Source organism: Dermacentor variabilis, chromosome 3 (assembly GCF_050947875.1).
Source record: "Dermacentor variabilis isolate Ectoservices chromosome 3, ASM5094787v1, whole genome shotgun sequence".
Classification (NCBI taxonomy): Eukaryota; Metazoa; Arthropoda; class Arachnida; order Ixodida; family Ixodidae; genus Dermacentor; species Dermacentor variabilis.
In genome coordinates, this window is record NC_134570.1 from 172,846,750 (window position 1) to 172,874,466 (window position 27,717).

General features: G+C 47.5%; 1 protein-coding gene across 1 annotated transcript in view; it reads left to right on the forward strand.

Annotated features, from left to right (window-relative positions):
* The window catches only part of LOC142574327 (uncharacterized), a 98,502-nt gene that overhangs the window by 48,350 nt on the left and 22,435 nt on the right, over positions 1-27,717 (forward strand). Inside the window, exons 8-9 of the mRNA XM_075683439.1 lie at positions 16,097-16,225; positions 22,779-22,841. Coding sequence (XP_075539554.1) covers positions 16,097-16,225; positions 22,779-22,841 — 192 coding nt within the window. The remainder of the gene's footprint in view (positions 1-16,096; positions 16,226-22,778; positions 22,842-27,717) is intronic.

Here is a 27,717-nt window from a genome sequence, read left to right on the forward strand (position 1 = left end):
ACTATCAGGCCCACTGGCAGACGAAATCTGCAGATTATTGATTAGCCGGCTAATACCAACCCAGTCAATTATTATGGGATCCATCACAGGGAAGTTTGAACTTGGTGCACTCGGTAAATCGACGATGATATTGGCATTAAGGAAAGAGACAAACGCCTCATTCAAAACGCTGCAATATTGATTAGGTGGAACACTGGTGCCATCAGGGTAAGTTAAGAGTACAATGTTTGTTTTAGTGCCATTAACAACACTCCAAAACTTGCGCGGACTCGTTTGAAGAAACGAGGGCAGTGTAACATTCAAGAAGGTAGTTTTAGCGTTACTAGACATTTGGATGTACTCAGTTTCCACTTGACGGTACGTTGACCAATGAGCGGGGAGATTTGATTGCTTAGCCCGGCGGAATAACCGTTTCTTTTTGTTGCGCAGGCGTTTAAGAGAGTTGTTGAACCATGGTGATCTAGTGTTTGAGGGTATCTTTCGTTGAGGTATATAACTGTCAATTAAAGATAGTAGTTTATTTTTGAAAAGTTGCCGGTTATCCTCAACTGAGCGTTCGTCAAAACCGGGGATGTAAGCGGCTGTGAATGATTCCATTTCTGCCGTGATAGAAGCCGTATCGGCGTGCTTGTAATCGCGAACAACATTAAAGCTCTTTTTACTAGAAACATGCGCACGCAAAGTGAAATGAATAATCAAGTGGTCACTTAAACCAGGGATATATGTAAGTTTGGAAACCAGATCAGGTGTAGTAGTAAAAATGAGATCAAGGATATTAGCGGAAACTGCAGTAGTACGGATAGGTTCATCAACAAGTTGTGCGAGGTTGAAATCCGAACAAACACCAAGAAACTGTGCGCATTCCGAAGAATTTTTTGTGATAGTGGCGGTACCACTGTGCCATGATATGTTTGGAAGGTTGAAATCTCCTAACAGAAAAAAAGGCAACGTGGGGTATCGCGTAACTATATTATTTAAGACGTCATGAAGTTCATCACAGAAAGAGCGGGGTGCAGTTGGGGGTCTGTAACACACGCAAAAAATGCAATCCCTAATGTCAATGGTAATACGCACGCACACCACTTCTAGAGCTGACATGACTGGGACACTTGAGGAAGGAAACTCTTCATTAACAGCGATCAAGATACCCCCCCCCCCCGATACGATATTTATGTATGTGTACAAGTTCTAACCTGAATATGTTAACCAGCGCCGCATTCCACCATAAATAGAAAACAAAGCTCGCATTGGCGATTTTGTTTCTGTATTGCTTCAAAGACTTTGTCGTACTTTTACCTGTGGTAATTTTCGATATTTTTTTTGTTGTTCCGCAGGTGAATAGTAACCCGACTCTAACAGTCAGTTGCTGCAAAATATTTGATTAGTTTCGATGTTCGAAAATACCGAATAGATCATTTTCAAATACGATTACAATATTACACATCAACTATTCACATTCGAAACTACGAATATGCGCCCTCACTATATTAAATACATTAGTAAAGGTGAAACCCTCTACACCCTGCTGATAAGTTCACTGACTTTGTTCACCTGCACGGCCATTAGACAAAAATGAAACGTCTAGGTAAACTACTTGCATTGCATTAGCTTACATTAGGGTGTTCCAAAGCACCTAAAATCTACTTGACAAGTCTAGCGATAATATTAGTGACCTTTCTTTACTCCCTTCAGCGACACACTTCAGAAAATTTTGACGTCGTTAGACTGTAATGGTTCATAATGTGTGATTGATAAGCAGGTCTGTCATTGACAAAGATAACTTTGTCAAAAATCGAGTAATCCCTATGGAGGGAGGTGATCTTCACAGTACGTGCCACCTGGGCTCGCTGTGACTATGCTCCGCCCAGTCATGAACATCGACATCTGTATAACCTCCAATGAATATTTTAGAATAAATCAACGCTTCATTCACATACGAAATAAAAGAACGTGCGGCCATCTAGCTAAACCACCCATCCGCCCTGCGCGCTTCCTCGCTGCGCTCCCCTTGGCAGGAATCGTCTGTGTAAAGCTTTGTGGCAAAGCATACGAACATGTACGGCAGAAGTCAAAGGGAAAATTATATATAGGTTTACAGTAGTACAGATTCCGTTGTCGTTGCATCAGTGCCGACAGGATAGCAACGGCAGAGCGATCCCAGGCGGTATGCATTACAATGCTAACTTGCCAGCTAGGCCAGGGTCCACGCATATATATATATATATATATATATATATATATATATATATATATATATATATATATATATATATATATATATATATATATATATATAGCGCGCCCCCCACTCAAAATGTTGTTACACCACTGGCCGCAGGTGCGAATCGAACCCGCATTCTTCCACATTGCGCGTGCCCTGCTGCTCCAATTAAGCTAAGGCAGCCATCCTGCTGTACATTTCCTTAGGTTCTTTTGTATGTGTACAACATTGGCCCACGGGAGCAATAGCCAGTGCCGCTGACAGCCAAAGCTAACACTTTACATTTCTAAAGGTATCGATGGCCAAGGTTGTATCTGCATTTCAATCAAACGAACAGTTAATTTGTATAATATATGCTTATACACGCAGAAAAGGGCGCATGTACCGTGCTTTCTTCGTTTTCATAAATTTGCGGGCTTTTTCAAGATGCAGAAAAAAATATTACGTAACAGGTATGAATTTAGAAGCTACTGAATTAGTTGTTTGCTGAAGCGCTCTACAACTTTCTAATTGAAACATTTTCGTTGAATTTAATGCTTGTGTATTCGGCTAATCGATTTTGACTAAGTATGCAATTAAGAAAAATACATAAAGACGCAGTTTCGTCCAAAAGGCGAAACATCGACTGCGACAGCAAATTAGCAGACAACTGTACGAAGTAAGGATACTAGTTTTATCGGCGGAATAATCTTGCCAGCGCTCGCTTACTAACTAAATAAACAAGCATAGTGTCACGCGATCACAGACAAACATGAACACATTTCCCTCAATGATTCCGGGCTCTCGTTGTCAAAACGCTGTCCCGAGGAAGAGCGGCAGTAGCAGCGAGCGAATTGACCTTCGTGCTGCCTCTCGCTTCAACACGAACTAAGCGGCAAGAACATAGCGCACACGAAGTTATGACCCTCGGCCTACCTAGACTCTGTACTCATCCCAGATCGCTCTCAAGGGAGGGCCCGCGTGACTGCACGGCTGACTGACTCTACTCATCGCAGAGCGCTTTCAATATAAGAGTCGCGCGACCGCGCTCAGCACTGGCGGGGAGGAAGCGTACTACATACCGCCCTCTCCCCAGTGCACAACGCGCGGTAGAAGTCTGCGACGAGACGTTCATTTGAGGGATCGCCAGTCTTCCGTGCGCAGGCGCGAGTATTAGAGGGCGCGAGAGAGACAATCTGGCTAGAGTCCACTGATAGAGTCACTGGAAAAAATTTCAGAGTACCGCAAAGGTCGGGATTTGACTGGCAACATTGAGCGGCCACCGCCATACACCTTCCAAGCCGAATGCGTCGCGGGAAGGCCGCCGTGTTGGAAGAGCTTAATATTCGGTGACACATCGGGTTGAGTGTTTACTGATAATAATATTTGGGGTTTTACGTGCCAAAACCACTTTCTGATTATGAGGCACGCCGTAGTGGAGGACTCCGGAAATTTTGACCACCTGGGGTTCTTTAACGTGCACCTAAATCTAAGCACACGGGTGTTTTCGCATTTCGCCCCCATCGAAATGCGGCCGCCGTGGCCGGGATTCGATCCCGCGACCTCGTGCTCAGCAGCCCAACACCATAGCCACTGAGCAACCACGGCGGGTAGTGTTTACTGAATCACAAATATTTTGTGCCCGGAGATAATGGTTGCTAAGAACGAAAATAAAATATTATTTTGTGTGAAGTAATGCACCCGGTGGTTGTTTTGCACGCCGATCGTATTTACTGCTGGAACTGTGCTACGATTGTGGGCAGCAGCTTAGCGCTGCTATCGGGAGCTTATGCACGCGTTTTTTTCTCCCTTCCGTGGAGCGAGCTACGAAGGAAACATTTCGTCACTTCGAGCCGGAATGAGGCAAGCTTGTGCTTTTGGGCATGAACATCGTGGACCGCCGTCGGCTTCTATTGAATGTTTCCAGGCAGGAGGAAACTAACACCTGACAGTGTCACAGGCACGTACGTTCATTGTATAATTTCACAAGCTAAATCGGATACATTTAATTTAGTTTCTAAACGGATACCGCGAGTTCTCGATTCTGCCGGGCGACTTCGTCAGCCGTATACGCACGACACACTGCGACTGCCGTGTGCGCACCGGTGTTTGGCCATGATCGTAAGACGATCTGTGCACAGCGGGCGTAAAAACCAACTTCGATGACCATTTTGCGCACTAAACCTTGTAGAAGGCCAATACGAGCCACTTGCGTGATTACAGCAACGTATATGATGTACTTCTGTGCTGCTAATGAGCGAGAGTTTGCTACATTGCGATTTATGAACGCGGCTGTCTAGTGCGTTCCCATGAGCAGCTACTCTTCTCAACTTATTTATGACTGTTTTCTTAGACTGCCAAGATTTGCTGCCTGCGTAAAAAAAAAAAAGCAGAAACGCCCGCTCGTGACGCAGCATTTTTTTTTCTAAGTTACATAGGCGATGTATACAATTCTTGTGCTTTTAGAGCGGCTTATGTAACATGCATAGTGACAGAGTGAAACTAAAGCTACTGAGTGTTCTGTTGTGTTGCATTTCTTTTATGCATCAACGACATTATTTGGGTATGCACCGTAGAATTTCAAGATAAAACATAATCTGTATGCTAACTTCATTTCATTGCATGTGCTCGGCTTACAAGCTCAAAATTTGAAGCATGTGTTGTGAATATCACCTGGCCATTGGTTTCAAGCCCGAAATGCGTATGTATAAAGGAGCAAAGGATAAGTGTAAAAAAGGAAGTATCGTGGGCCTGGTATTGACCATGTTTTTATTGACTGCGATCGTCACGATCTGCGAAAAACAAGTGCCATATTGGTCGAGTGACTCGAGGCGAGAGCGCGCTCACGTACGCGGAGAAATCATGCGAGTACCTGGTGCACGTGAGGACGTGAAATTCTCGCGCGAGGACGCGGAATTCTCGCGCGACAAGTGTGCCTTCGCGTGCCACGAGCACGGAATAGCCGCGTGTGTTGAGCAACAAACGCGTACACGTGTACCCGTGTCAAGCGTGCAAGACGCGAACGATTTCGCAATGAACTCCTATTTTCGTAGCATCGCTAACACCGCGTGCACTTCGCTTAAATATCTTCTAAAACAGTGCCGAAAAGCACAAGCAAGGTGTACTTGTACGTCGCACACGCGGGTGTTTTTTGTAGGCTTGAAGCTCTCTCGGCCGATTCTGTGTACCCACGCAGAACGACGCTCTCGGTCATTTTTCCCGGTCGGAATCTAGAAAAATGTCTTTCCAGACTCAGTTCGGTTGCTGCATCCGAAGGCGCAGCAGCCAGGCATGATTCCCTTGCAGTCAAACGCGAGCGCGACAATCGGAACACACACACACGAAAAAAAAAAAAAAGAAATGTAGGGAACCTGCGCCGCCTGCGCTCTAATGCCCCAACCACTGGCACGCGCCGAAAGCTTCGGCGCGCGCTGGCAAGCGAACGCGTCGCTTCGCTTCGGCTGGAGACAAAGGGCGCGCAACCACTCGAGACAAGCTCCGACGCGCGCCGAAGCGTTGCGCCGAAGCTCGCTCCTCGGCTGCGGCGCACTGTTGCTGGGCTATTCCGTCTTCATCCGTCAAAGTCCGGCCTAAAACAGCCTGCTGTAAAATAAGCTTGAAACAATAAGTTAGTGATCTGTATGTGCTTTTGGATATAAAAAACACGTTTGAATAATGAATATACACCTGTCGCAACATTTTTTTTTATTTTTGAAGTAACAATAGTGTACAAAATATCGACATCAGCGCTCGCGCGTCGTCTGTCTGCAAGATCGCTTTGCGAACATCCGCACGACGATGCCATATATCAAAAACTGTTGCACCATTTCATTTTTTGGTAGCTTATTGCACAGCCAACTATGTAAGAATTAGGCGTGCAATGTATAACTGAAAAAAATCTGTGTTGGAAATATTGCCACGTAGTAGTGACGGTAAATAAATAGTGCCGGCTCAATCGCAACGATAGCGGCGAGCAATGTCTGCAATCGTAGAAAATCTCATCTGGGGGTCAAGCGCGTCGGTTTGCATACGGCAGTCGTCGAACGTTACAGCCTATTCGCTGGTGCCCGCGCGCCTTCCAGAAACTACAACACAATTCGTGTCGCGTATGCAATCAGATCAGCAAGGTTCGTCGACAACAGACAGAACCATCGATAACATTCGCGAAACTTCCGATACGTTCAGGCGCATCCTGCACCGAGCGATAACGATTAACATTTTTTAGACGGTGAAATACGGTAACCGGATACAGATAAAGCATCCGTGTCAATATAATTATGCTTGTTGGTGCATGAGAGAAACGTGAAAAAGTGGGTTCTGAGAAAATCAGCAAAACAGAATTGAAACACCTGTAGCACTCACAAAAAAAAAAAAAAAGAATAGCTAAAATGTATGTAATTCGTATCTTCTCACCCCCCAATTCTTGATTCTGCCAAATCTAGCCAATGGAGCACCTCTATTATTCTAGATTGTTTTGATGCATCAACACCGCATCCGGAGGCCTCCACATTGAGTGTATTGCTACAAAACATTTTCACAGTGTAAGGGCCATGTTCTATTGTAACTGGTTTCCACATATCAAGTTTGCCTTTCTTTACATTAATGAAATGACATACCGTCAGATAATACAAGCTTGAGAATTAGAGGGTTTTAATAGGAGTCTTTCGTTGCCCTTTGCCAAGTCGTACTATTGAAGCACTTATTCGAATGCATGGGAGCAGCTCATTTGCATAGTATAAGAAATATATAAACAGGTTATTTTCACAATTTATACACTTCGTCACCACAAAAAGAAAAATTGCAGTTTATTGTTTTCAGCCTGCTATGATGTTTTGACTGAGAAAGATATATTCAATTTGTTCAGCGAGGCACGCAATAATTGCTGTGGCATATTTTATTGCACAAAACTGCATACAGTAAGTAGCCAGCCATTATTAAAACTCGGAAGAAATTAATAGCACAATGCATATGATCAGGCACATAGCATATTATTGCACTTTCTTAATTCATGCCAGAACGACGACCACAGGCGTCCTTCTCCAACAAGGTCAGCATCCATCGTGCCTCCTTACCATCGGGCTTCACACCCTCAGCACGTTCAACCTCAGCTTTGTGGTGTTTAAAACAACCTCAAGTGTGTCTTACGGTTCCAGGGATAAGAAAGAAGACCGTCCTGCCTACCTTGGCCTTGAAGCAAGCAGCTCTGGATTGTTTGCACACTTTCTACTTGATCGAGTCCACATATATACGGATGGTTCTTCCACTCAGACCAGCTTCACCAGCGCAGTGGTTATACCATCACGATCACTAAGCATCCAATACAAGATTTCTCACTTGACAACATCGACCGGTTCGGAGCTTGTTGCCCTCCGAGGTGCCGTTGATTATATTAATAACCAACCGGCTAATCGGTGGGCAATATCCTGCGATTCAAAGGAGGCCTTACAATGTCTCCTGTCATCTCTTCATCGCGGGTCATGTGAACAACTCGTGTCGGAGATGCAAGAAATGCACCATCACATGATCATGAAAGGACACGACGTCGTGTTTCAGTGGCTGCGTGGTCATTGCGGTATCTCCGGCAACGACCTCGCTGACGAAGCTGCTAGGAAAGCCCACGAAGGAGCAACCCTCGTTTCTGTACCTTTATCGCGGACCAACGCAGCCCAACACTTAGGCAAGCTAGCGCACTCTTTTGACATTGGAAAAGTGGCACACACCTGAATTCACTCAACATCGATTGCATTCCCTCGATCCCTCTATGCAACTGCGGCTGTTACCAGGTCTTCTGCGAAATGAGGAAACAGTGCTGTGCCGCTTACGTTTGGGCGTCGCATTCACCAGTGCATATGCATTTTTCATTGGAATGGCTGATAGCGCCGAGTGCAATGCCTGCGGTGTCGAGGAAACCATAGAACACCTAATGTGCTACTGCCCATCTTTTGAAGATGAAAGGCAAGACCTCTGCAGAGCTCTCAATCAGCTAGATGGAAAGCCGTTCATCTTGAACAAGATCTTGGGACCATGGCCTCGCATATCGTAGCTACAAAAGGCCACAAAAGCGCTGCTGCGATATTTGAAAGATATCGGATTGAGTCAGCGTCTGTGATCCAAACGAAGTGACCGACTGATATCCCCAGTGGACTTTCTCTCCTTTTAATCTTTCCGTCCCCCTTTCCCTTTCCCCAGTGTAGGGCAGCCAACCGGGCTCAGTCCTGGTTAACCTCCCTACCTTTCATCTATCATTTTCTCACTCTCTTCTTAATTCATGCCCTTTTTTTAATTGTACAAAAGCTACTGCACTAAAATAGTATACTAGTACATACTTAAAAAGCACAATTTTATACTACGATAATAATCAATCATTCAAATTTTTATTGTAGTGCCCAGGAACAGCTAGAGAGCCTTTGTACTGGTGCACTTAACGAGCACTATGTGAGACAAAATGTAGAGAAAACATGAATGTAGTAGACAAAAAAATGGAAGATAGAGAAACAAATAGGGAAAAACGGAAATGCGGAAAAGTAAAAGGAAGTTAATCCTACGTGATCATCTACAGATACACAATACACAGGAAATGAACTCTGAAGTATGTTTTGGAGTCGAGTCTTATTAGCACAATCTTGTAACAAGCCCAGGCTACGAATGTGGAATGCTACCTGGTATACTGTTGCGGCACAAACAAATGCATATGATCACGAAGCTTTAAGGAATGTATAATGTCATGGACCACCTTATACAGGAACAAAAGGTGCGATTAATTAAGACTTGAATCTAGAGGTGCGAGTTGAAGTATATTTGAGAAGGCTCAACTGTGGTCGCCAGAATGGCAAAAGTGGTGCTTGAAGATAGACATCAATTTATTCTGGATGCGTTCAATGAGGTCAGAATTAGATTTGCTCATTGCACCCCCCTGCTACACAGGCATACTCTAGTAGTTGGAGGCACACAGCAGAATTTCAGAAACACAACAGGTAAGTGGAAATCATGCAATATACGGCATGCAATTCCAAGAGCGTGAAGGGCATCTTGTGTAATTATCTATGTGAAGAGAAGCTTAGCATTTTGTCGAAGTACACACCAAGATCTTTCATCGACCCTAAGGAGTGGAGCATCATGTAGGGTGTATCAAAATTTCACATGGTGCGTTTTGTGCATATAACTTAATGCCATAGTGTTGGAAGCATTTAAGAGTCCTGCTGTGCCCAATTGTGTAGACAGCGTCTCAAAGGGGTAAGCTCTGTGGAGGAAATGCCATCAACACCACAAGAAAGGGAAAGTTTAAGGCACTTCATATACTTGGAAACGAGGTTTTCATTGACTGTTAGCATACACTGTGCCAGACTGAAAAGGAAGGTTACTTGAAGCATATTTCACACGATGTAGCAAACAGAAATGTTCTGCAAAGGCATCAGCAGTGTTCGAGACAACACCACTATGTTCATGAAGAAGACGTACATCTTTGGCACTCCTTTTAGAAGAGAGAGCCCACAAAGCTCCAGAAATATTTTTAATTATGTGTCACGCTGGCTTCAACACAATCAATGTGGTCAAAGTGATGATTCTAATAATAATAATAATATTATTATTATTAGTGGTAACTTTGCACACTAGACTAAAAAGAAGGCTGATGCCTGTATGTTAGAGCATCTGATAACCAGCCATCTAAAGCAGGAATTTGCAGGATGCAGAAGACACTTCCTTCCCCTCCACGTGCACACACACTTGCTCAATAACACAGCACGGCACACACGCATACATTCGACAGGTGCACAACACACAGGAGTGCCAATGAAGTCTGGTTCCAAGGAAGGAGAATCCAAATCGCCAGGGGGGTGGAGAGAAAGCTCTGCATGCCAGATATAATCATGGAGTTGTGGTGTCGGGCCATAGAGGCGTGATGAGGGCTCAGGCTGTGCTGACCGCTTGTTCAGACAAACTGAAGAAAGATTAGTGCTGTCCAGAGAGACGTCAAACACCCTGCAGTATAGACTAGTGCAATGTTGCGTTGGTGTTGCAGGGTGTGCTACTTGAGGGGTTTGAGGCAATCCTCGAAGGCTGGCATGAGCTTGTGACAACCGAAAACACGGGAGTAAAGGGTGCGTATTGTCCGGCGCTGAACAAGCTTAAGCTTGTTAGCGTCACGAGTTTGGTACGGGAACTATACTGATGAGCAGTACTCAAATCGTGACAGAATGATAGAAGTGTAGAGTGCTCGGAAAACCTTAGGTCATCAGGGAAGGGAGACACGGGACACAAACCCAAGAAAGGGCCGGTGCTTACATACAGTGTTGGTGACATATGCGGAAAAGTTGAGAGAACAGCTAAATGCTACACCCAGAATGGGAAGGGCCCGAACAGTCTTTATAGAAGTGCCTCCAAGGAAGAAGGTTGGACGTGCAGCACTTTCGTTGTAGCTGATACGCATGGCAGCCCTTTTTACAGTGCTACTACAAAGTTTGATATTGTAGGCCCAGTCGTTCACCTTTACGGAATGTATTTATTGTAAGCACATATGCTGTGCATCGGCATATTGTTGTTGTGGAAGCGTTAACTTGTTAATCAAACACATTCTCCGCAGATGCATTAGTAACTTGGTTTTGAGTAGATCTTTGTCCTGACTACAATTTATAGTATCGCAGCAAGAAACATTTTAGTAGAGGCTGAAGGGATTCCAGCAGTTTAAGCATACTGACTGCACAAAACACTGATGACACCTTTTCACCTTCCCCACAATGCACTCACACCATCTACACTTTCCATAAGCAAAAAGTGAGATAAAAAATCAATTACAGTTTCATTGACTCAGTACTTGCTGCTTCTGAAGCGGGCATCGAAGCAATCGTGGTATACGCTGCTACATGCATAGGTCTTGCATGATGCAGGTCCTGCTATGCACTGCACACAGGGCACACGTTGCAAACAGATAATTTCTTTTTGCAGTGCTCAACTATAACGACACACTGACTCAAACATGACTGCGTTGTCACGTATGCTTCAGTGCGTCAGTGTTCTTGATCGCTTCACGAGCGATTTATGCCCGACTAGCCCAAAAGACGGACGCACTAGAAAGAAGTGAGTGAATGAGTACAGTGAACTTGTACTGAACTGGATTCACATGCCGAATAGAAGAGCGCAGTGTCAGCTGAAACAGGCGGCACGGCTGATTATGTAAGTACTTCCAATAGTTCGGCAACTAGTGTATTTCGCTTTCGGAAGTTATCTTTACCACTGGAAACAGCGCAGAGCTTGCCCGTTAAACTTGAGTCAACCGACACCTCACGAAACACGCCGCGGTTGACCAACCCAACTTCGACACGGTTCATTCACCACATCACAGGTCACACGAAGTCAAGAGTGCCATATTTTAAATCACTGCAGCACCAAACGGACCTGAAAATTCATTTCCTTCGACAGAGTTTCTCAGGTGAGTTCGTTCACTCGCCAGTTACGAACTCGATGGACTCGCTAGGCCTACGCGTAACGTAAACAACATCGGCAATAGGCGAGTGTTGATTATCCAGACTTCGGAGCTCGTAAACGTGTTTCCATTCGTTTTGAGCACAAGAATATGCACATGCAACAAGCACAGGCGTTGCGGCAATCGTGATTCGGTTGGCTGTTTTAGCAGACGATCGTACCGAGCCCGGCGGAACCCAGTGGGCAGGTTGGTTAGTCGGCGTCGTTTGAAGTCGCTTCGGATCCACGTCGCACTGCCACAACCCACGGTCGTCGGTCGGTTGATCGTGTCGTTGTCGGCCTACTATCACAACACTGTCTTTCAGGAACACTGTCGCGCGCGTCGTGCGTCCAAAAAACTCGGACGATCGTTGGTGCCGGCGTCTCCGCACGGTCGGCCATTACAGGCCTAGCAGCCGGAGGCTCCGCAGCCTCCGATTGGTTGACGCCTGCGAGGCGTCGCAGCCTCTCATTGGTGCACGCCGGCGCAGCTTCGCCGCGCGTCGGCAAACTTCTAGCATCGGCAGTAGACATAATCGCTGCGCGACGTTCCGCTTCAGCGAGTTCCCGACCGACGCTTTGACGCATTTGACCCTTCGGCGCGCGCCGAAGCTTTCCAGCGCGTGCCAGTGGTTGGGGCATAACTCAGCCGGCCCGCCCGGCGCTTGGAAGGTATGTGGTACCCCAAAGTCACGTGGTACGGTTGGGCCAATGAACGCGTCGGCGGCACGGGGAAAACGAATGCGGTACTCTGGAAATTTTTCCAGTGACTCTAAATCTGGGATTTTTGCTCCTTGAATGTATGACCTTGCCTAGGTAACACAGAGTAAAGCCCCTCCATCCACGCGCCACCGCCGCTCTTGCGCGTGAATGGAGCGTGGATGGAGGAGCTTTACTACGGAGGAGGCTTCTTAGCGCGTGTTGTAGGCTTTTGTCCCAAGGCGTGCCGGCATTGCGGAGTGGGTCGAGTTTGTTTACGCTCGGACGCTGGCTGCGGGTGCGGTACAATAGGTGAAGCGGCGGGCTAAGTCAGTCGTGGCGGATTGTAGCTTTCTCGCACCTTACGGCCATGTACCTTGTAAATAACATCACAGATGGTTCTGTTGGAGCAGTAGCAACTGTAGTAGAGCCTGGGCCCCATATATTGAAAATATAGAAGGCATAGCACAGCGCCTTAGCAACAGCGGTTGAACGCAAGTAGCTGAAAGGCCGCCGGTGACGATGACTGACCCAGCACCAGCGCCGCAGGCGCGAGAAAGTCTGTCCGGCGTACCTTCAAAGGCAAAGTTCTGACTGGTGTTGCAGACTTCACGGGGCGCGGCGGTGCTGAACTTAGCGTCGCAAGTAGGCGACTGGACCTATTTATATTTATTCAATCGTGTTTTTTACTATACTTGTAACAACGTGTCATTATGTCGCATTATTGGCGGCGCCTCCGGGACACCGAACGACGCCTCCAGGACGCCGCCGATGTCTGCGCTTGCAAGGGGTGTATAAGATCGGCTGTCCGCTATCGCAGACGCATTTTTTATGCGAACACCCCCTGGCACGCTTCGGGCTCCGCGGCCTCAGACTACGGGCCGCCCTGCTTCCAGCTTTGACGCCCCCGCTACCACTTGGCTGCCCTGGATCCAGATCCTGCGCCGCCTTCTTTAATATAACCTCAGGTGCTCTCCTGAGTCCTCCGTTTTCCGTTTACATGTACCCTCCTGGAGCAGTGCTTGTAAAAGTCCAAGCTATCGTCCATACGAAAAAGCGACCCGCGATTTATGCAACACCAGTCAGAACATTGCCCCTTCAGACACAGCGATCTCCAAATGGGGCGTGCGCGCTCTGCAGCATCGCGCGGGCAGCCAGCGGCGAAGAACTCGACCGCACTCCGCAATGCCGGTATGTCTAGGGGACAAACGCATACAACACGCGCTAAGAAATCTCCTCCTTAGGTGCCTAGGCAGAGTGATATATTCAAGGAGCAAAAGCCCCCAGATTTTCCCTCTCGCGCCCGCTCTCACTCGGGCCTGTGCACAAACGAGTGACGATCCCTCAAATGAACGTCTCGTAAGACGGCGTGCTTCCCCCTCGCGCATTCCTCCATTGCGCGCGCGAGATCGAGCCGCCATCCTTGGCTCGCCCTCGTACGCTTTCACTCGCCCCTACAGCATAGGGCGCGCGCCCACGGTGTTATCGCACGTGGACGTTATACGCTACATCACGCCGACGACGACGATTACAGTGTAAATGCGCCTATAGTGTCCATATAGTTGCTACCGCAATAAAAAAATACTGTGACATGCTCAAACTATTACCAACGACATGCATTCAGTCGCGTCCTCTTAGAGCACTTCGGCGATGTGCTTCTTTCTGGTGCAGATGAGATAAAAGTGAGGCCTCTGAAGGCCGTCCGCGAAATTGCAAGCATACCTCTTGTACATACCTATAATCTTTCCAACGGGGTATTCCCACATAAAATAAAGCTAGCCCGAATGTCTGTTGTCCGTGGCCTGGTTAATGATTTGACAAACTACAGGCCAATCTATGTATTTTCTGTTGTATAGAAAATTGCTGAGCGAATTATTAACGGAAGGATATCCGTGTTCCTAAACGCGTATAATATAGTAGCACGTGATCAATATGATTTCTGCAAGAGTAATTCTTCGGAAACCGCTTTATTCAAACTAAAGGAACAAATTCTTGACTACGTAGCAGAGCGAATGCTGACTCGTAGTACTTTATCTTTCACGATTACAGGAAAGCCTTCGATTGCGTGCAATACCATGATATTTTAAAACAGCTAGATCCTTATAGAATCTTTGGCGTCGCTTTATATTTAATTATCCGCTACCTCACATCAAGAACGCTGCACACAGCAATAACCGGTGTTAGTTCTGAAATTCCAGTAGCTTAAATACAGGGTGACACAAGGGTACATCTTATGATTAATTGTTATATTTACTGTACGTTAATGGTATTCTGAGTACTTAAGGCTGTTCTAATATTGTACTGTCAATATTATACGTGACAATACGCGACAGCATTATTCGCGGCTGATATCAACGTGTTCTTCTCAGGTACAGACACGTAGCAGGTACAGCAACCTAGCATTGAGTTAGAGCAAGTGAACTTTTGGCTGAACGCCAATAAACTGCAGTGAAACATAAACAGGACAAATTATTTGCTATTAAAACCCACAGGAACGATATTTTATCCGGAACTATATATCTACAGTTTGAAAAAAGTTAACTTCGAACATTCATAAACAGTCAACTTCTTGGGAATCATATTCCAAGAAAACGTCTATTGGTTACCGCATGTAGATCTTCTCAGAAACGATACTCCTCGCGTTACCTGCAATATATGCAACCAATAAATGTAAAACACAACACCTTACAGTGATCTTATGCGATACATCTTCGATTTACTTACTGCTTCTTAACTTGGTCCATCACTGCACAATCAAGTTTAACTCTCTTCAAAGGCTTCGAAAGCGGGCACTGTGTGAAATAGGAAACTTGGGACGTTAAGAATCCACTAAACTGTACTATAGCAAATATGAAGCATTAACAATAGTTCAACTTCACACGCATAGATAATTTCTGGAAGATACACCGAATTTCTGGGGCAGACAAATGTTCCTGTCAGAACAGATACTTTATATACAGAATTATATATACAAATTATATACAGAATATATACAGATACAGAATTCAGGTGCAATGGCAAACCTTGCTATTCATGTCTGTCAATGCTTCGTACTCCCGCCGCCCAAACTGCCAATTTCTTTTCCACCAGCAATACGATATTCTCTTTCTAGTATACAACACTGGCCAGTCAACGCCCTCAACACGACTGAACTACAGTTATTCTGGAAGTTGGACGTCCCCCTAAGGTTCTGGCTGGGCGGATATATTCGCAGTCACAACGCGCCGAGCCGTCTCGAGGGGCTGAATTCACATAGCTTTTTCATTCGTAAGTGCTCTATGCCATGGACCGGCCGTCGTCGCTTATGACGTGTCCACACCCGCAACGGGTTCTCAGTGGCTATGGAGTGTGTGTTGCTGAGCACGAGGTCGTGGGTTCGATCCCCGTTCACGCTGGCCGCATCGCAATGGAGGCCGAATGCGAATACGCTCGCGTAACCTGCTTTGGGGTGCGCAATGATGAAACTCAGCCGCTCAAAATTAATGCGGAGCCCTCCATCACGGAATCCCTACAAACTTGTGTGCACTTATGAAACGTTAACCGCCTCATTGGTCGCTCTCACGAACAACTCGTGTAAGAGCGTTTTTTCTATTTATTTTAGTGTAAGAGTAGACGCCCAGATTTGTTTTGTGGTGGACCCTGCGGCTGCAACATCTACGGCAGCGCTTTCTTGCACCGCGCGTCTGTGTTGTTTCCTGCCACACTCATTCCCTCGCGGTCTGTCATCTATCTGCCCAGTGACGCGGAAGAGGACTTCAAATCAGCCAGGATCTTTTGCGCTGCCGTCGCCGAGGCTGGCCGAAGTGTCGCAGCCGAAGGGTCTAGTCTGCGGTACACCACTGACGCGAAACAAACATCCTTGCAGAGGTAAGATCATTCATTCATTCATTCTTATATCCCTTAGTGCTGCCAAAATACCAAGAGAACTGTGTGCATCAAATTCAAAGTTGCTCTTTCCAGGATTTGTCATGTCGCTGTGCTCTTGTCTCGTCGCGTAGAAGCTGTCGCTACTCTAGCCACCATACTATCGCTCTTTGGGATACGATCGCTTTTATGGCGTTTCGCGTGACTCTGCAGCGTCGAAGCACACGGCTGACACCGTCTCTGCCGCTGTTCCAAGCTCGATATATTCGCACGTTGCTGGGAGGAAGGCCTGCTCGGTTGCTCTGACCTGACGGCCCAACGGGCCTTGGTCGAGTGGGCCCGGGCGGCGGCCGATGCCAATGGGCTTCTGTAAGGGGGAGCCCGCCTAGTGTTTGTCAGGGGCAGCCCCTTAAGGACAGCCCCCGCAACCTCCCTGTACAAAACTTCTGTAAATAAATGTTTTTCAGTCAGTCAACCAGGATACATTTCGGCCTTTGACGCGTCGCGCATACCAAGCCACTCGAAATCACGCGAAGGGGATAGCATCGCCAGATCTTTAAGTTACATTAAACAGTTGGAAGTGTGCACGCTGCCGTCCCTCATTCGTTTCGTTTTCGTTTTCGTTTCGTTTTTCTTTCGTTTTCACAGCGAAGCTGTATACTTGTGCCCTCGAAGGAAATGTTCTTGTTGTTGTGAGCAAGAAACTCCCCGGAGATAGTGCTAGGCCGGGACGACCCGCGGCGGACGTGGAGTTCGCCATTAGGGAGCCCACATACACAGCTTCGCTGGTCATCCTTGTTCACAGAGTGGAAGGGCACTGAGTTTTTAGTGTTCAGTTGTACTCCGCGCATAACAAGACGAACGAGCACCAAGTAGCCCAATTTCTCGCTATGCTCAGCTCCGCATTGTGCTTGAAAAATGAAATGCATTTCGGAATATCAAATAGTGAAATTGTACTTGGAAGATTAATATTACGAATATATTGAATAAACTACGCATGAAACGGCACATGGAAAAATGGGCTAGGCATCCTCGAAAGCGTAGAATGCTCAAGGCATAATGAGCTGTAAAAACCTCCTAGAACGTGTAATAGAGTTCGAAATTTGAGCAACTGCACAGAACTAAGGCAAGCTCAAGATGCAGAAGAGAGCCAGAAAACTCGACTGTGCTGTGTAACCGTCTGACGCACTTTCGGATGAAAGGGTTTTAGGAGTACAGACATGTGGAGGCCCCCTCGCAATTAAGGTGCATAAAGGAGGACTAGGCTGGATTAAGGTCGATGAAGGTGGATTAGGGTGGGTGAAGGCGCATTGAGGTGCATTAAGAGGCGGCGTACTGAACAGATGTTACGGAATGGCTACCACATTCTTTAACAAATTTACACCCTTTGGGTCGTATCTTGCCACACAACAATAATCGTCATCTGTCTTCCTTAAGTTTCCTTTCTTGAAAACGCTGCACTGGCTACTTTCCTGTCGAGAACGCTCTGTCGTGTTGATAATGCGCATGCCGTTCGTGACTTGGAAGTACCGAGCTCGCAGCATTAAAGGGAAGCTGAAAGGTTTAACAGAAAAAATGAGCGAACATGTGTACATAATGGTTTTCAACCCTCCGAATTCGAATATCGTATCGAAATTGAGCGAAAGAAAGCGCAAATATATTTTATTTCGACGAAAAGTGCAGCAGCGGACACGCCCAGCTCGCGCGTCTCGTTTCCGCCTGTGATTGGTCGGGCGCCTCGTGACGTCAACTCTAGTGACCGACCGCTGCCGCTACACATGAAGCGCGGTGCCAGGTAGTTTGGTGCTGTAATGGAAAAATAAGAGGTAATGGAAAATTTAGAGAGACTGCGTTTTTCTGAGGAGTTCGGCGTTACTCCCTAGCTGTACGAGCCGATTGCGAAGAGCCGGCCTCTCGAAGAAGCAAACGATGCTGGTGCGAGCAGTGCTTTCGACGCGAACGAAAGCGAAGTCTTGGTATCTCCTCGTGTTGGAAATGCTCTTTGGTGAGTATGTTTTTTGCAAAGCGATCTAGTGATCTCGCCGATCTTTCGCCAATCTAGCGAGCTCGTTTCCGGTCAAACAACTGTAGTGTTGTGTTCCTGCATGCCTCCTCGTGGAACGTAAGCGGGGATGCGATCGTCGGCATTTGTGCGCTGTCCAAAGCTGTCGGCAATCTACAAAGACGGTTTAAACGCGTGAAAAGCATCCCGGTTCATGCAGTACGTGTAGTGACCTTCATCTGTGCGCCATCCGCACGCTACTCGTAACCGAAGTCGTAAAGGCGGCGAATTCCGTCGGCTACGTGAGACCACTCTACATACACGCAGACGCACCAACAAAGGAATGCAGGGTCGATCGAAGCAGATTACGATGGCACGCACGCAGAAACAAGCACGGTCAGGCACGGTCGCGCAGGCTGCGAAGGAACAAAACACTAGAGTTGACGTCACGACACCGCGGTTTCCGGTCTCCGCTCGCATCGTCAGCAGCAGCGCGCGGCATTCGACGGGGGGCGGAGCTACAGCGCAATTTTAACCAACGATTACGTCGCTCCTAATTGAAAAAAAACCCCAAAAATTTACCTACATGGTTTATAATGTTCCCGCATCCGTATATGAGCGTCTTATTGAATTCGACAGACTCTTCAGCTTCCCTTTAAAGGAAGGAAATGCGGACAAGACAGATGACGAATATTGTTGTGTGGCAAGATACGACCCAAAGGGTGCAGCTATGGAACTGCGTTGAAAAAGTTGAAGAAGGCATTGGAAAACTCTTCATGAAGCAAAGTGAGATTTGACAAAGATAGTGTAATGGTGCACGATGTCGTGCTCCCCTACCCAGTTCTTACCAAGAAGCACAGATCTGGAGAATCGATGCGCATCCCAGCCTTCAGGTAAAAAACGAGTCCATCGATCGATCCATGGGCCCCGCATCGGCTTCCAAAAGACTCGGCGAGCTACCGAGTGTCACTGACTCTGCGCTTACTAGATGGCCACTGTAGCTTTCCGCCCATAGAACCACTAGAAAAAACTAGTTTTACGGTATCAGAACCCTTTTCCCCGCGTCGCCTGCCCTTCTATTGGCTTACGTCAACCACGTGGTCTATCGCTGTCATAGGGCTTCCAAGCACAGAGGAGCAGACACCGCAGGACATGCTATACAGGAACGCGAATGCCGCGTTCATTGGTTGTTGTGGATCTTACTCGGCCACTGACTACCGCAATTCCAGCGCTTAAACCTCCCTGTCTGCGTGCCCGGCGGCTGCGGTGACAATATTGGAAGCCGGAATTTTTTTTTTCACGAGAGGCAACGGTGACCCGACACCGCGAGGCATGCGGCTCCTTAGAATTGAGCGAAAGCACCTCGTGCGCACCTCGAAACGCCCACTCGCGGGAAGCAGATTGAGCATGTGTTGGCGGGCTAGTTGGTTAAGCATGATTACAAAGACGGCGCCGAATAAAACAACACACGAAGAAGGGGGACACGAGACAGCACGAGACAGCACAGCAAGCAGACGCTTTCTTGCGCGTCCATGCCACGCGTTGCCCGCCTCGTCAGCTAGGTTGGACAGGGTGATGTTTACTCTTCGTGGTGCACGTGCAAAGCAGTTGAGCGTCCTTTTCATGCATGCTAAATCATCACAACAAAATGTGTGCACGAAAAACCGAGGCGCAGAAGAGGGTAATTGCGAGAGCCCGATCCACCCAACTGCCCTAAACAAGTCACGTTAACCAAGTGTCTCTGCTGCACCAAAACATATGGAAAAAATGACGTGGCGAAGTTCTGTGTAGTCTTAACCTACATCTGCGATAAAGAACCTTGGACTGTGTGTAGGCTCACCGTCACACGCTTTCACTCGCTCACACAGCATGCGGCGCCCGGCGACGGTTTTATCGCCCTTGGATTTTATACGGAACCTCACGGCGAGGGCGACGGCACAATATGCACCTGAAGTGTCCATATAATTGCTATCGCTATAAAGAAAGTTGGCTGCGGCTTAACTCATCCAACCCTGGATATGCAAAGCGAATACTTGGCTTAGCCTTGTTCAGTCTTGCTTTCAATTGGTTAACATTTCATTTAGCTGTAATTATTATACTTAAGTACACAATCATCGTTAAGCCAGGTATGACGGCTGTGTCTAGGTAGGTGGCTAGACATGACTGTGATTAGGCTTGGGCAGACACGCATCGTTCGACGGTGCGACGCCTGTTGTGCCACAGGGAAAGCGCAAGTGTTAGACATGCAAAGTGACGCCGCGAACATGCGCAGCGTTGAAACACAAACGGACAGGGCGCGAACGCGGTCGCTACATTAATCTCGACGGTGCGACGCCTGTTGCACTCCGGACCCTCTCCAGTGAAGCAGTTCGCCGGGCAATATACGCGGGGTGGTCAGATGCCGCTTGGCGACGACGGCTCAAAGCCAACCCCGCTTTCGCGCAACGCTCAGAGAGGCCCGCCCTCGCACTCATCAGTGGTCAAGATCGCACTGACTAGGCGATCGCGGTGCTCCTTTTAGCCAGGCGCGCCGTGAGCCACGTGGTCAGGCGACGACCCAGATGCGGAGAGCGCATGCGCCTCCAGCGTTGCCACGGCTACGGTACAGCTGCTGTCAAATGAAGGTCACATTGACTGCTACGGCGAAACTCGGCTTGACGAGGTTAGTAAAGCTATTGCTTTTAAAAGAATCGCAGTTCCACCGGAAAGGCGAAGCACCGATTAGCAGATTAGTAAATTAGTAGATTGCTGTATGAAGTAAGGATAGTAGATTTATCGGCCGTATAAACTTGTAAACAATCGCTTACTAACTAAATTAACAATGACAGAATGCGTAAGCGTGACTCAACGAAGACGTATAAAAGAACAGAAACACGGAGACAACGCGGTCTTTGTGTGTCTGCTTCTTTCTACGTCATTGTTCAGTCGCGATGACACATTCTATCATGGATTCAAACCAACTCGCCCGTCAATGTGTTTTAACTAAATTAAGCAGCACAGGTAAACATGAACACATCTCGCACGATGAGCGCGGAAACTCGTAGTCAAAATGCTGGAGTGAGAAATTGCGCCCACAGCAGCAATTGAACTTACCTTAGCGCATCTCTCGCTTCAGCGCGTACGAAATGTCGAAAACACAGCGCATACGAAGCTACCAGCACTACACGCACTCTGCAAACATCGCTGGTCGCTTTGAAGATGACACCCGCGCGAGCGGGCACTATAGCCACGTCGCAGTCCGCTTTCAAGACACACGAGCGCCGGCAACGCATCCCTGCGGCGTCCGCCAAAGGCGTCTACTACGGCGTCCGCGATTCGCGTGGCAACGCTGCAATAGGCGCCGCGGTTGTCTCCTCTCTGTACGAAGCGCTGGGCACCGTGGCGCGAGGCACCGTAGCAGCCGCCGGAGAAAAACGCCCCTCCTCCCTCGCCTCATTCCACTGCCTCGCGCTGCAGGAGAGGGCACGCATCCGGGCCGCGTTCCTAGTTCGTGCACGCGAGATTGAACCGCGTTCGCCGGCTCACGCTCACACGCTTTCACTCATGGAACCTCACGGCGACGGCAGAAATCCGCCTGGAGTCTCCATATAACTGTTATCGCAATAACAAGGTGCGGCCTGCCCCGACAGGCGGGTTACAGTAGGAGCGACCGCTACAGCTTTAGTTGCATTCTCGGCCGCTTGGTTGGGCTGCAGGGCGCTAGTTGTCGGGGATGGAATGCGTCGGCTTACACGGGCGACGGCCTTCCAAGTGCATTCCTGATGCATATTTAATGCGGATCCCAGACAACAGGTCCCGACGGGTGGCGCCACGGCTGATGACAGCATTTTCGATGATATGGTCGCCGTAATTCTTCCACAGAAAAACAAAACTGTGGTCAAAGAGAAGTAACCTTAGTGCAACTTGTCTGGACCCTGGCCTCGCAGCACGTGAATCAGGGTGTACAGTTTATCTAAGGAATCAATCCAAGGAATGTATCGCGTTCATCTCGTTGCGCAATCATCAAAAACGCAAGAAATGCATGCCGCAGAAACATTATTGTTATCGTAGTGTGCGAAGCGCAAAACGCCAATAAAGTAAGACAAGGCAAAGTAAATTACAATTACAGGGCAGCAGCTGATGTCATGTCTAGAAAACGTTTATAGACCCTCCCCTAAAAGTAAATCCATCTTCCCAGCCTATACACTTCGCTACAGTTTGTGCGCAAAACATAAATTTTAGGTATCTCCTCGAATACGTATTCAAACGAAAGGGAAGGTTCACCTCCGTCACGTTACACGTTCCTTTACTCTTTTAGTTCTTCGTCGCTACTGTTGCGGTCGATGTCGCTTGGAATAGCTAGAGCCGAAACTTCTAGTAACAAAGCGATGTGTTAGTACAACGCTCGTGCGATCTGGCCATATGTATCAAATATCATTTTGCGCTTATGCTCATAAAGATAACATGATTCGCGAGCTGCTGTGAAGCGCGAGCTCTGCGGCGTGCCAATTGTTGTTCTTGCTTCCCGATTGCGGTAAAAATCTCTGGCACGCCTCTGTAATCCCTCTTTTGCAGGTACTACGAGTTGTTCCCGATTCTCTGCCTGGCCCTCTGGGTTATGTTCAACATTTCTCTCAGGTACGCAGCAAACGCACAGTGTGCTGAATGCGACAGACTGAAATATCTCCACCATTTTCGCTAAATGTGCTGTTTCGTAGCACAACAAAGAACGAGTGTGTGAGAACGCGACAAAAGCTGCGCGGACTCGGCATGTTTCTATTGCGTTAGAGCATGTCGTTTATGCGCAAATATATATATATATATATATATATATATATATATATATATATATATATATATATATATATATATTAAGGCCAAGCTGGGCGCAGTAAGGGTAAAAGCAGACCAGTTCAGGTTGGCACTCTCAAACAAATTTGCAGCATTAGAACAGAGAGATGAAGATGACGTAGAGGCAATGAATGATACCATAACTAGGGTGGCTTCAGAAGCAGCAATTGAAGCAGGAGGTAAGATCCCAAAGCAACCAGTAGGTGAGCTCTCCCAAGTAACAAAGGGCCTAATAAAGAAACAACAAAGAATGAAAGTGTACAGCTCAAGAGATCAGATAGAATTCGTGGAATTGTCAAAACTAAATAACAAGGAGAAAATAGGGGATATCCGAAATTATGAGAAAAACTGAGGAAGCAGTAAAAAATGGACGCAGCCTGAAAACAGTGAGAAGGAAACTAGGCATCGGACAAACCAAGATGTACGCACTGAGAAGTAGACAGGGTAATATCATCAGCAATCTCAAAGATCTAGTGAAATCAGCGGAAGAATTGTATACTGACCTGTACAGCGTCCAAAGCACCCACGATACTTCCATTCAAAGTAGTAACAAACAGGTTAGAGGAGCTCCTTCTATAACTAGCGATGAAGTTAGAAGGGCCTTGCAAGACATGAAACGGGGAAAAGCGGCAGGAGATGATGACTACCAGTCGATTTATTGAAATATGGTCTAGACATAATTCTTTAAAAACTTCAAGGGTCCCAGAGAAGTGGAAGAATGTCAACATTATACGAATCCACAATACGGGAGACGTTAAAAAATTAAACAATTATAGGCTCATTAGGTTACTACCAATATATAAAATATTCACCAAGATAACCTCCTATAGAATAAGAGCAACACTGGACTTTAGTCAATTAAAGGAACAAGCAGGTTTCAGGAAGAGATACTCTACAATGAATCAAATCCATGTCATCAATCAGGTAATCGAGAAATCCGCAGAGTACAATCAGTCTCTCTATATGGCTGTCATAGATTACGATAAGCCTTTGACTCAGACGAGATACCCACAGTCACAGAGGCATTACGTAAGCAAGGCGTACAGGATGCTTACGTAAATATCTTGTGAAGTATCAACAGAGGTTCCATAGCTACCTTAATTCTCCACAAAGAAAGTAGGAAGATGCCTATGAAGACAGGGGTCAGACAACGAGACACAATCTCTCCAATGCTATTCACCGCATGATTAGAAGAAGTATTCGAGCTATTAAACTGGGAAAGCTTAGGAGTAAGGATCAACGGTGAATACTCAGCAACCTTAGATTTGCAGATGAGACTGTCCAGTTAAGCAACACTGGGGACAAGTTACAACAAATGGTTGAGGACTTGAACAGGGAGAGTATAAAAGTGGGGTTGAAGATTAATATGCAGAAGACAGATAACGATCAATAGCTGGACAAGAGAACAAGTATTCAGGATCGCGAGTCAGCCTCTAGAGTCTGTGAAGGAGTACGTTTACCTAGATCTATTAGTCACAGGGAACCCTGATCATGAGAAGGAAATTTACAGAAGAATAAGAATGGGTTGGAGCGCATTCGGCAGACAGTCAGATCCTGACTGCAAGCTTACCATTATCATTAAAAAGAAAGATGTACAATCAATGCATTCTACCGGTGATGATATATGGGGCAGAAAGTTGGAGACTGACAAAGAAGCTAGAAAACAAGTTAAGAACCGCGCAAACAGCGATGGAACGAATAATGTTAGGCGTAACGTTCGGTAACGTTATGGATCGCGTTATGGAGGCGTAACGGTATGGATCAGAGAGCAAACAGGGATTGCCGATATTATAATTGACATTAAGAGAAATAAATGGATCTGGGCAAGTCATATAATGCGTAGGTTAGATAACCGGTGGCCCATTAGGGTTACAGAATGGGTGCCAAGAGAAGGGAAGCCCAGTCGAGGACGGCAGAAGACTAGGTGGGTTGGCGAAATTAAGAAATTCGCAGGCGCTACTTGGAATCGGTTGCCACAGGACAAGGGTAATTGGAGATTGCAGGGAGAGGCCTTCGTCCTGTAGTGGAGATAAAACAGACGGTGGCGGCGGCGGCTGCTACTGCCGCTGCTGCTGCTGCTACCACTGCTGCTGCCGCTGCTGCTGCTGCTGCCGCCGCCGCCGCTGCTGCTGCTGCTGATCATGATGATGACATTCCCCAGACCCACTGCTACTCTATCCTTCCACTTGTCCTTCTCTGCTTGGGGCGTTCTTCGCTACCGTTACACTCGCCGCCCTCTCTCCCTTCGAGTTCGCACAGGAGTAAGACAGGAGTTCAGTACAGGTTTCACGAGGGACTTCAAACTTCATCTGGCTGGCACGAGTAGGAAAAGTGCGTTTGCGACGATTGTCATCAAGTTCGGTAATCGCGACTAAACGAAACGACACAGGACCCAGGGCTTCCACAACACAGATATGGGCCAGAAAAACGGGGTAAGAATTTTTCGCAGCGCCGAGGTAAATGCAGTGCCCGTCAAACTATACATCGCCCGGTTGGAAAGAGCGAGCAAAACTTTGCTGAGAAGACATATCGAATTGCGCTTGGGGGTGCAGTATTGCTAGCAGAGTTCGAAGGCGAGCCTGGCTAAAGGGACTCGCTCGAGTCCACTGTTGCGGGGCGTTCTTACAGAGACGTCTCGAAGCCAAGAAGGGGTTCTTGCGGTAACCTTGGCGTCCTCCCATAGAGTAGCTGAAACGGTGTGGCGCCGGTGACTGCCTGTTGGGACGTGTTTAGAGCGAATACCGCATCTACGCCGTAGTGATCCCAGTCGTCGTGTGTGGGACAGATGTAGGATGAAATGGTGTCTTTTATGGTGCGTTTACCTTGTTAATTTGTTTGTGGACGTTGAGGTGACGCTGCAGCGTTTCGTATTCCATGTTCATACAAAGTTTTGAAAGCGCACGACATAAATGTCGTGGCACGGTCGGAAATGGCAACTTCGGCCTGCCGTGCCTGAATATGAGGCATTCGTTAATAAAGGTATCGGCATGAGCGGCTGCAGAATCAGGGCGGCTCTAACTTCTGCACACTTAGCTAGGTAGTCCGTGGCCACAATGAGAAACTTGTTGTCATGCTTGCTGCAAGGAAACGGGTCCATATGATCAATGCTCTCGATATCTATGGGTTCGTTAGGAGGGGAGCTTGGTTTTAAGGGCCGATGGTGCAAAATGACACGTACAGGCAGACATCGGCGCGCATGACAGACCACCAAAACCTTTCCTTACCGCGAGCCAGAGTCTTCTCCTGACCGAGGTGGGTAGCAAAGGGGGCGTCGTGACACATGAAAAGTATGGATGGTCGCATGGTCACAGATACCACAGGTAGGTACGGGTCACTTCCTGTACGTCGATGATAAAGGATGCCAATCTCGGTCTGCCTGAAAGTGATTCGAGGCGGCGCTTAGGTGTACTGGTATCACCAGAGAGGCGCTGGACGATGTCGCAGATTTCGGTATCGTTTGATTGTGCTGCTCGGAGATCGAGTACTGCAAACGCCGGCGCACAGTAGTTAGTAACGACAGGGTTGCGTGAAAGGTAGTCGGCGTCTTCGTGACAAGAACCACTACAATGAACGACCGTGAAGCTCTAGCCTTGAAGTTTGAGGGCCCACCGGGCAACTTTCGCATTTACGTATTTTCTTCTTTGGAGCCAGCGCAGCGCTACTTTGTATGTAACAATAGTAAAATCCTTTCCATAGATATAAGGCCGAAACTTCTCAATGGCCCAGACTTCTGCGAGGCGCTCAAGTTCTGAATCGTGGTACTGACTCTCTGGTTCACTGAGGCGACGACTGTCATTGGCAACGGGCTTCTCGTTCCCTTCGGAGTCGGATTGTAGAACCGCTCCAAGGCCCTGACCACTGGTGTCAGTGTGGATGATGCTACGGGCGTCCTCTTGATAGTGTGCGAGTGTCTGTGGAGTTGCCACAGGGCCACCTTAATGTTCTGGAAGGCTGATTCCTGGTTGGGACCCGAATGCAACTCCCGATTTTTCTTCATAAGTTAATTGAGGGGCGCAGCACGAACGGCGAAGCCAGGGATGAAACGGCGGAAGTGGGAAACGAAGGGTAAAATTAACTTTTTTGGCCGTTGTAGGAGGCGGAATGCTTGCTAAAGCTAGTGGGTTCGAAGGGTCAGCGCTGATGCCGTGGGCACTCGCAACATGACCCAAGTAGGTAAGTTCTGAATAGCCGAAGGAACACTTTGAAGGCTTTATGCGGAGCCCAGCGTCATCTAGAGTGCGCAAGGCGAGCTCCAAACGACTTGGTGTTCGGGAAAGCGTGGCAGCGTAAGGAATTATGTCATCTAAGTACACCAACGCCATCGACGACTTCAAGTGTCGGTCCGTGAGTCGCTGGAACGTAGCAGGTGCATTAGAGAGCCCGAAAAGAAGGCGGTTAAAATGGTACAGGCCGTCCTGTGTAATAAAAGCATTCTTTACCGCGCCGTTCTTGTCAAGCCCGACCCCCAAGTCGCCGGAGAGGAGGTCGAGTGTAGTGAAAAATATGGCCCAGTGAAGCCGATATAAGGCGGCGTCGAGGCGGGGAAGAGGATGTGCATCCGGCCTGGTAATGCTGCTTACGCGGCGACAGTAGGCTACGCAAAATCGAGTAGTGCCGTCCTTCTTTCTCATGAAAACTACTGGAGACAACGAAGTACTGAAGG